The sequence below is a fragment of the Chlamydotis macqueenii genome, chromosome 8 (assembly GCF_036417535.1).
Source record: "Chlamydotis macqueenii isolate bChlMac1 chromosome 8, bChlMac1.mat, whole genome shotgun sequence".
NCBI lineage: Eukaryota > Metazoa > Chordata > Aves > Otidiformes > Otididae > Chlamydotis > Chlamydotis macqueenii.
This window is the reverse complement of record NC_141563.1, coordinates 14,107,470-14,117,831: the sequence shown is the minus strand read 5'-3', so window position 1 is coordinate 14,117,831 and position 10,362 is coordinate 14,107,470. Positions and strand designations below refer to the sequence as shown.

Genomic DNA, 10,362 nt, shown 5'->3' with positions numbered 1-10,362 from the left:
GGAAAAACTTCCCTCCGCTATCCCAGCAGCCTCTGCGCCCGCGGTGAAAAAGGGGGCGGGGCGGCTGCGTCCGCAGCCGCCCCGCCCCCTTTTTCACCGCGGGCGCGCATGCGCTGAAAGGAAGCGGAAGGAGCCGTGGCATCCGGTAGCCGGCGCAAGGCGGGTAAAGCGGCGCCGGATCCCTTCGCCTGCTCTGCGTACGGAAGGGAAGCCGGGCCTTAACAGCCTTTGTGCGAATTGGTTTGGGTTTGGTTTTGGTTTTTTTTTTTTTTTTTTTTTTTTGCGTCGCTTGAAACGCCGAGTCTGAAATGTGAGTTTTACCGGATAAAGCTGCCTTCATTTCCTGCGTATACCCGCACGCGGTCACCCGTAACAGTGGGTTTTCGTAAATATAAACGGTTAGACGGGTTGTTTGTGCGAATATTTGTCAGTTCAATGATATCTAACGCTACTTGTTCTATTTCCAGACGTAATTCACCTGATTGGTTGGCAAAACATCTGATATTCTGCCTGCAAAACACCCTTCCCATAGCGATACCTACATAAAAAACATCCTCTATAAAAAAAAACCACAAGACAAAAAAAAAATCTTTATACCAGTATTGCTCTTAAATTAGTGTTTCTGGCTGTAAATTAAGCTTTCTTTTAAAAAAAAAAAAAAAACAACAACAACAACTTTCATTCCTGAAAATGGCTTTTCGATTTAATTTTTTTGTTGATGAAAATGAGAGCGGTGAGCCAGACACTCGTGATGAGACGGACTTAGAGCTGCGCTCTCCGAAACAGCAGCAGGAATCCATGGAAAAGAGCAAGCAAACTGCTGGCGCTGTAACAGACTCCAGCCCAAGGCTGGGTACGCATGAACACCAAGATGAGACCACAAAGAAAAAGTTCTGCTCTAAAGCCGCCAAGGAGCACGAGATACCTGGAGATCTCAACAAAGTATTGGAAAATAAAGTCATAGAAACGGTATCAGGCCTGTATTACATAAATATGTCTGTAGTGGAAACGATGTGCTCGGGTGATGCTGACGGGGAAGGCATCGTGTCTAAAAGTGTTTCTTCTCACTCGGATCTCATCCCAGGAGTCTACGAGGGAGGACTGAAAATCTGGGAATGCACCTTTGATCTCATAGATTACCTTTCTGAGGCTGAAGTAGAGTTTACCAACAAGACAGTACTGGATCTTGGCTGCGGGGCTGGACTGCTGGGAATAGTTGCTTTAAGGGGTAAAGCTGGAAGTGTCCATTTTCAGGACTACAACAGCACAGTGATTGATGAGATAACCTTGCCTAATGCAGTGGCCAACTGTGTAAAGGCAGGCAGCAGGGTAGGCAGTGCAGACAGCAGAAAAACGAGCAAGCCTCCTTTGAAGAAGCCCAAGAAAGTAGAGTGTTTACCTGATGCACTCACCAGATGCAGATTTTTTTCTGGAGAGTGGTCTGAAGTCAGCCAGCTTCTGTTAAGCAGCAACAAACCCCTTTCAAAGTATGATATAATTCTCACATCTGAGACCATCTATAATCCTGACTACTACAGTGCTTTGCACGATACACTGGCTCAGCTCTTGGATAAAAATGGCCGTGTGTATTTGGCAAGCAAAGTACATTATTTTGGGGTTGGCGGTGGTATCTACCTCTTTGAGAAATTCACTGAAGAAAGAAATGTGTTTAGGACCAGCATAGTTAAAGTAATCGATAAAGGACTTCAGAGATGTATTATGGAAATGGCCTTTAAAGATTCCAATTAAAATTCAACCACTGGTCCTTCAAAAATATCTTAAAGATTAAATGTTTTAATTCTTGTATCTCTTTGCTTTTTCCTCCATTGAGTTATTGTGGACTGACAAATTAAGGATGCTCTTTACTGGTTACTGAAGTGTTTGACAAATTCTGATGTCTGCTTAGAAGCGAAGGACTCCCCTGATTCTGGTTTTGTATAGAAAGATGGAGTTCTGCTTAAACCAGCATCTGTTTATGCCAGTTGTCATTTATATGTATTTAAAAAGGAAGCAAGTCACTGTCCCCTCTCATTCTTTGGCAGTTCCAGAACCATACTTCACAGGAGCGGCTGCTGAGCGCAACCTGAGTGAGACCGTTTAGCATCCTAATGCTGTGTGAGAAGTGGTTCTGGAGGGCAAGGCTCCCAACTCAGATAGGGTTGAACCGCAGCAACTGATTTCAGACTCGATTGCAAACCTGAGCGCTCTGCTGCTTTGCCAGCAGAGGGGGATGTGATTGTATTTATCCCTTGCATCCTATTCTGCTAGCGAGCTCACCAATCTGTCATGTTTCCATATGTCATTCACACATGACTTTTGTTCAAGCCTTTGAAAAAGTGTACCAGAGAATATTTACTGCTGTGGTCTGTGAACTTTTACATTCAGATTCTGACATAACACTCAAGAAAATTCCAACAAGTAATTGGGAAAAGCCATACTGTTTTTAGAAATGAACAAACCTGATTTCTGTTTTAGAAGCTGAGTTGAAAGAAGGTGCTACACAAGAGAAGTTCCTTAAAGCAAACAACCAGTAAACCTACAAATGTAATTTAGGGAACCCGAGGATGACAGAACTGAGCTTTAGCTGGCAACTGGGAAAGGAGATAAACTACGCTGTTATAGCAGATTGCCAACTAGATGCTGTACTGTTTTGTAGGTTTGGTGGTTTTTTAAACAAGATTTTTCCAGAAATTAATGACCTAGACACTATGACCCATTTTCAAAACTTGCTGGGGGTACTACTGAACACTGTCAAACCTTTTCAGTTTTTCAGCAGTTTGGCAGGGCAGCGAGCTTTCAGAAAAGCCTGTGTACAAGTCACTCCTGTGTCCCAGGCTGAAGATAGTCATGCTGCTGAAGAAATTATCTTACCAAAAATGCAAACAAACTCAAACAACTATAAAACCTGGTCCTGAATGCTTGATATCACAAATAATTCAGATAAAAATCCATTGCGTGTTTTGTGGTAACTAAAACTGGACAAAAAAGCTGTTACACAATTCCACCAGGTACATCAAAGCTACTGCTTATCATCATGCAGTGCTTTACTGGGTGGGTGCCCTTGCAGAAATACAAACTTAGAAACAGTCAACCACTGCAGTAAACTGGATGCAAGGATACTCAGTGCAGGCGAGAATGGAAAATAGTCTGAGGCAGGGAAAAGAAACTTATTACAGCACTGACCTAAATCACTTCAATTATTGCGTAAAGTTCCTGTCATTGGCTATTAAAGTCAACTGCAAGACTCCTATTTTGACCATGTTATTACGATAGAGTCACAGAGGATTTCCTGTACTTCACAGAAGAGCCTTAACAACTACTGTTGTTTCAAAAACAATCGTAAGTAGACTATTTTAAAGAGATGCTTTGGAAACTACTGAAGTTGCTCTTTTACAGGAGAGAAAGGAAAACAGCAGTCAGTTGTGCCACGGCTGTGACTGCACTTTGGAATTATTCTGCATCAAGCCTGAAACTTATTGATGATAGACAACTGCTGACTACAGATTGATGAACAAAAGAGTTTTCACTTTGGCAGATGAATAAAATACTGTTAACACAGTTTGTCAAAGCTAGGAAGCGCAAAAACAAAGTGACGACCACTTGCCATTTTTCAAACTCCAGTCATAAGACAAATCATGGCTTGCACATAGTGACTGAATAGCTTGTTCTACACCTGCCAGGTCTAGGGCTGTTTCAGAGAATGGCACCTGAAGTAATAAGAAATGTTGAGCACTATGACAATGAATATGGTTAAGAACAAGAATCTCATGTGGGTTTTTTTTAATTAATAAGGGCAGCACTTACAATCTTCTACCATAATGCTTCCTCTTGAAGATACTCCATGATCAAACACAGTGTCTTGGGTTTAATACACTACTACTTTGCTCAGCATCCTCATTTTTCCTTGGATTGCTCAAACATAGCTCTGGTTTTGTGCAAATACAGAATTGTATTTTTCAGGACTTTCAAGTGAAGACTGCTAGTATCACAATCTCACAGTGAGTACACACCTGCAAAACAGGAAACCCCACACAGTATAATTAAGTTTCCTTTTCAGAATTACAGATAAAAGTTAAAGTATGTTTTTCTGAGGTGAAATCAGAAAAATTAGCATTGGTATTTCCATAATTCCAGATGAGTTCTATTCTATTCTTAAGAGTCAGCATGTATATGCTGAGAGGAAGCAGGATTCAACACCTAGTTTTGTAGGCTGGTTGGTGTTTCAACATCAAATACTGGTTTCCCTAACCTACAACATTAAGGCTCTTCTCTACTTGCCAAATCATTGACCACCCCAGTGACCAGTTCCCAGCTTCTCTTACGATCTGGAATAAAAATCTTTCACTCACTTGTAATACTTGTACTTAATAGATAGGGAAATTAACATTTCCCCAAATGACATTGCACTAGAAAATAACAATTGGGAGGATCCTCAAAAGTATTTTTCTGATGATACAATAAACCCTTATATCAGGACCAATTTCTTGTATAAAGAGGTGGAGATCAGCTGGTAACTCAATTTATTAGCTCATTCCAAATCACTCCTTGCTTTTTGAAAGAGTCATAACAACAAGAAATCCAGTCTAAATTATGTCTTTCCCGTAAGTATTGTGGAGAGAAACATTAAAATTAGTCATAAAACATCTCAGGAAACTAAACTTAAAAGCTTGTTTGTTTTAACAGGCGTTATCCTTAACTGATTACTTCCCTTTGAAGACTATTTGCTAGTTTTGGGAAATGAGGCTATTGAAAAAAAAAAATCAGTTTTGTATACTGGCACCAATTCAATGTCATCTGTTACAGTTATTTTACTGAAGCTTAGGGGAAAAAGCCCTGAGGAAAATCAAAGTGGGAAGTGCTCAATTTGCAAATTATTAATTTGTATGCTATTCTTGGTTATTAGGTACACAGGCATTTAATCACACTCTGAAATCAAAGTCTTGTTAAGAAAAATCAAACCTGCAGTCAGTGTTATCATGGCATTTGAACTGGTGCAGCCAGATGACTATTGCACAAGAGCATAAAGAGCAGCACAAACAGGAGATGCAAAAGCTGACAGAGGCACTAGAGGGGAAAGTCCAGGCTGCATGAGAGGGAAGCAGGTGCCAACCAAAATGCCTGCAGCACTAGGTTCAAGAGATCCTGCTCCCAGGTGATTATTGGGATAGAGACACAAGGAACAGACTGAAAGGTATGAGGATGAGAACAGGAAATACCTCTGCCCAACCAATCAAAACCGAGATACAGAAGAGTGACATAAGATGGATAATTAGTGTAATAAGGCAGTAACGGCAAGAATTTTTGTGACAAACTGGACTAAAGTCTCCCAAATTTCATACTGTTTGTACTTTAAAGAGTCACATGCACTCTGAAAAGAAAAAAGCCACTATATACCACCAGACACTGGCAAATAATTGCAGTAGGAACTACAACAAAGGGAGGAACCAGGATTTATATACAAATACCTCTTGGAGACTGCAAGTCAACAATGTAAGCATAAGAACAAAAGGTATTGCCTGGAAATCCACAACAGCATTCAAGAGAAGACTGGCAGGAAACAAACAAGTGAAAATTGTAGCAAGTAACTTCATAACAAATGAAGGGCAATATCCTGCCACAACAGGAGGAAGCAGGTACCATAAGATAATTCAGACACTGCATAGGTGTACCGGCTCTGGCTGGGAAGTAGTTAGCTATATGATAATTACAGTCATTAAAAAAATGAAAAAGCATAATTATGGGTAATAATAGTAGTACAGGAGAATCAGAATAAAACAAGTATTGTCAGAATGTGACATTGCCAGCAGTCTGCTATGGGGAAGTATCTTACAGAAACACAAAAGACCTCGATCATGACTTGTGTGGAACACAAATACTGAATTTTCAAAACCATGGAGTAAATCGAAGATTTAGATAATCGGTGAAGAACTGTAACAGTCAACCTTCCCCTCCCCAATTTTTGTAAATGTGGATAAGAAAGTTGAAAAGCCTAAAGAACAATAAACAGAAAACACTGTGGTCAAAAGACCAGAGAACAGGTTTGATCCTGCGGTGTTTAAGTTGATGTATCCTACAGTGTATCAGTGAGACAGGACTGGATGAAAGCAAACTGGCGGTAAGATGATGTGGGAGCGTTTAATTAGACGGTATGTCAAAAGGAGAGGAAAAAGGCTTAGAAACTGCAAATTCTGCACAAAGGAATGATCTGAAAAATAAGATATATCTGGGGATTACTAACCATAGTATAAATTACAGCAGAGTTCAGTAACTCCAGATTTATGGTAACACACATAGAAGACATTTATTTTATTTATCAAAGTATAGCTCACAGATTTACCAGTTTTGAACTTCTTGTTGTGTTCATATGTAGCCAATTTATTTCTTGTCATCTGACCATGTAATCTCATAATCTCTGTACACTTTTTTCAGTATCTCTACAGTCACCGAATGATCTGCTTTTCCATAGCCCTGCAAGAAAGAACAAGTTCTTATTGGACAGGTACAGACAGTAAAGCCACAGAACCACTGAGTTCATTTCGACACATGTTATCCAGTTATGATTTGATACTTCAAGGGGTTAACATACAAATCAAATACAGGTTCTAAAAGTTATTCTTGCAGTATCAGGGTATTTTGGTTGTTTTTTTTTTCTCTGTTGTCCTCTCCAATTTCCCCATCCTGATGTGTAGAAAGTAAATGAGAAAGTCAAGCAATCCCAGGTAATAGAGGATCCATTTTTCACATCATGGTATCTCCAGCAGGAAGCTTGTTTTAAGATGTTCCCTACCCCTCAGCTACCATATTTATAGAATGTTCTTTTAAACCACAGAGATTGCATTGACCCACTTGAATGTATGAGCATAAAACCAACTGATTTGGCTCAGCTGAAGGAAAAGGAATAAGGCAGCATGTGTGTGAACATCTGAATACTATTCTAGCCACTAAAGAAATCAGTCTCCATGGTTTATTTGTTTGCAATCTTGTCTTAGCTGGTAATAACATAATTTTAAATATCTGTGCTCTTCAGCCACTGCAATCCAAACTAAGGCAAGGTCAGATGATCCATGTGATTTTTAACCCTCCAATCACTGATCATAGTGTTACTCTTTCACTAAAATGTAAGCGTTGTGGTAGAAGGTGCCTCTCCATTATTGTCTTATATGAATTAAGTGATCTTGATTTCTAATTTCAGAACTACAATTTTTCCCGTGCCAAAAAGCCTTTACTGCAAAACAGTGCAGTCTACTGATAAAACCCTGTGATTTACAGATTATTTCCTTTTTCCAGTAATATTTAATGTGAAACATTTAACCTGGAAGACTGAAAAAAGAGCTCAAGATTATATTATCAAAACTTGTACTCTTGGTCACCACTGACTCTGCCCGAAGAGGAACAGCCTAAGTAATCCAGCATTTAAAGTACACAGGTTAAAAATATTGATGCATTATAAAATGCAAGCTCTTCAAAAATACCACAGGTTTATACTATCACTTGTAAAGCAACAGACCTACAGATCAGACTCACCTTGGTAATAACTCTGAAGACACCATCTGGCTTTGTAAATAATAGCACAGCATCTACTTCAAAAGAAGTCAATGACTATTTCTCTTGTTTTGATAAAACACCAAGATAGTGCTGGTTTAGAGTCTGACAACACATCTCCAAGAGAAGCATTTAAACAATTTAATTAATATACTAACTTCTGACCTGCTAACTGAGGTCTTCTGAACCTCCAGGCCTCTGCAAGAGAGAAGTCCTCATGGTAAAACTCTGCTTTTACACGGTGCTCATCTCAAGGTACCAAATGCAGAGAAATGAGGTATTTTCCATAGACATTCCGTTAAAAGAGCAAGAGTTGGCCACTGCCTCTAACACTAAATTGGCAGCTGAATTAATAAAGCAGGTGTCAAGCCTTATCTAAAATGCTGTTATGATGAGGACCTACAATCACAAGAATTTAGTAGAATAAGCACTGCCTTCCCACTCCATAAGAATCCTAAAATTTTTTGTGTGTGTGTGATTCCAGGTGGCAAGAGTCATCTTGGAAAAAAGCAGCACTAACATTTTAAAAAGCTTAGCGCATTCAAGGCCCAGCCTTCACTGCTCATCTAAGGTAAGCAGATGTGAAGTAACCATCACTTTTTATAAAAAAAAATTCATTTAACTTTGAACTATTTTCTTTTTGTCTACATTAGAAGTCTAGAATCTTTGCTCATGGTATTACTATAGAAGGAGCTATGCTTCCTCACAGAGGAACACCAGGAACAGACTACAGCATGTTCCCTGAATTCAAGAAATCATTACCACTTACTGAGTGTTTCATAAAGAAATGGAACTTAAACAGAACAGTAACAGGTAACAAAAATGCTCTGGTTTCCATACTCTTGGAAGTTACTTTTATTCCTACAAAATGCACTTATGAGAAACTACATCTTCACCTACTAAAAATTCACCACACTTAAACTGGTTATACTCTTCTCACTCAACACACAGAGAGAACACCATTCACAGTTCGGCTGGTGAACTACCAACCAACATTTTAACTGGCAAATAAAGATCACAATACAGCTGGACTGGGACCCTGCAGCTACAAATGGGCTATTCCTGCTCTGGCAACACAACAAAAAGATTCTGAGTCAAGAGATGCTAACTTCCATTTTCAGTCTTGATTATAACTTAATGCTGATATTATTCTGCATTAAGCTATTTAGTTATTTTTGCCTTGATCTCCTCCACTTAAAAATAGTGTTTTTCTGATCTATCTCACAAGTGAGACAAAAAGTTTTCCAGTTAATGTTTACATTGTGACTCAAATTGCTGAAAGCCACCATACTATAAAACAAAAATCCCAGAACATCAGAGACTAAAGGATTTGAAGGAATACAAAAATGCACTTACTGTAGAGAGCCCATATACTCTAATTTTCTTGTCTTTGCTATTATGGTCAATTTTCCCTCCTCCAAGGCACTTGCACTCATATCCCAGCTTTTCCATCTCAGGATTTACTTTTTCAAATATGTGATCTGCACAAGAAGAATTGTTAGAGCCATCAGAACATGCAACTAGGCCTCAAATCCTCTAGAACTCTTTTCAGCTATTTTCCACTCATTTTCCTCCAGTTGCCTTCTTTCCCCTGCAGGAGGGAGGTTTCCCTTGACTGACATAGAAAAGCTGTAATTAAGGGTCTCTGTTTCAGGGGTTTTTTTTCAGTTAAGACATCTCGCTCTCCTAAATGAGGTTTTCCTTATCAGGTTTGGAAATGACATCTGACAGAGACACTTGGCCTGCTTTTGACGTGCGGCACCTATAAAGGGGGGGGGAAAGGGGGGATTCTGAGCCGTGCCCGCTCGCACCGGCCACCGCAGGCCAGGGGCTCCCCCTTCGCCTCAGATTCGCTCGGGAGCCGGCGGCCACGTCCAGGGACGCTGCCGGGGACGGAGTGGAGGGGGGGGCCGCTAACGATCGCTTCCCGTCGTCCCCCCCCACCCCCCCCACCCAGCCTGTCACCCACTGTGGAACTCGGCCGCCTTGGTGCCGCGGACGATGTCCCGCTGCTCCTCGCCGCCCGGGCGCTGCAGGCGCACCAGGATGTACTTGAACGTGCCCTCGGGGTCGATCTCCACGTCCCGCACCGCCGCCATGGCCGTGCCGCCAGCCCCTGGAGGTGACCGGGCCGCCGCCGTCCTCCGCGGTTGGCGGGAAGGCGCCGCTCGGCCCTGGAGGCGGGGCAGCCGCCGCCGCCGCTCTCCGCTCGGCCGTGAGGCGAGGGGGTGCCGGGGTCGGCCCTTCCCCAGGGGCTGGAGGCCAGCGTTGCCGCCTCGGGGTGGCCGTGTGCCCCTTGCCCAGCTGCCGGGCCTTCCAGCCCCTGAGCTGGGCCTCGCAGGGGCCTCCCGCCATCACTGGCCCGTTGCAGGGGCAGGTACTGACACCGGGGTGGGGAAGGGTCCTGGGCAGGGGGAGCTTAATGCCCTCGGAATCTATAGGTTACTCTTCACATATACTAAACAAGAAATACGATTTACCTCACGTTCACCTGATTTTACAAGTTAGGCAGGCTCCACGCAGATTTGTTATGAAGCCACAGATGCCTAAAATGAGTAAGATACACCAACTTATTGAAAATAGAGTCTATAACATTTACCGGAAGAAAAAGAATTGTTTCCTTGTAGTCTTGAAGTACAAGCATGGTCTTATATCAAGTGCTTACTCCAAAAAGAGAGAATATTCACATTTTAAAGACTAGAAATTTTTTTAAAAGGTTCTGAATATTTCCACAAATGAGTTTCAACATAGCCAGTGCTTTCAGGTGCTGTACTGTGCATTACTTTCAGCTGAACTATTCTGTTATACACACAAGAAGTA

General features: G+C 41.5%; 2 protein-coding genes across 2 annotated transcripts; one reads left to right on the top strand and one right to left on the bottom strand.

Moving 5' to 3' along the window:
* The first annotated feature begins 157 nt into the window (after positions 1 to 157).
* METTL18 (methyltransferase 18, RPL3 N3(tau)-histidine) lies at positions 158 to 1,803 on the top strand. The gene is made up of 2 exons (XM_086753325.1): positions 158 to 310; positions 468 to 1,803. The coding sequence occupies exon 2, from the start codon at positions 691 to 693 to the stop codon at positions 1,747 to 1,749; it is 1,059 nt and encodes a 352-aa protein (XP_086609451.1). The 5' UTR covers positions 158 to 310; positions 468 to 690; the 3' UTR covers positions 1,750 to 1,803.
* A 4,472-nt stretch (positions 1,804 to 6,275) lies between these two features.
* LOC104474968 (14 kDa phosphohistidine phosphatase) lies at positions 6,276 to 9,856 on the bottom strand. The gene is made up of 3 exons (XM_086753477.1): positions 9,512 to 9,856; positions 8,899 to 9,023; positions 6,276 to 6,468 (listed from the first exon to the last, which is right to left on the bottom strand). The coding sequence occupies exons 1-3, from the start codon at positions 9,639 to 9,641 to the stop codon at positions 6,376 to 6,378; spliced, it is 348 nt and encodes a 115-aa protein (XP_086609603.1). The 5' UTR covers positions 9,642 to 9,856; the 3' UTR covers positions 6,276 to 6,375.
* Between the last annotated feature and the right edge of the window lie 506 nt (positions 9,857 to 10,362).

Bases quoted from the DNA above. Each gene is read 5' to 3' on its own strand.
- LOC104474968 (XM_086753477.1), bottom strand. From the start codon at position 9,641: ATGGCGGCGGTGCGGGACGTGGAGATCGACCCCGAGGGCACGTTCAAG. The intron at 9,024-9,511 runs GTGGGTGACAGG...CTTCTTGTGCAG, and splicing joins CAAGGCGGCCGAGTTCCACA to ATCACATATTTGAAAAAGTA. The intron at 6,469-8,898 runs GTAAGTGCATTT...TCTTTCTTGCAG, and splicing joins GAGTATATGGGCTCTCTACA to GGCTATGGAAAAGCAGATCA.
- METTL18 (XM_086753325.1), top strand. From the start codon at position 691: ATGGCTTTTCGATTTAATTTTTTTGTTGATGAAAATGAGAGCGGTGAG.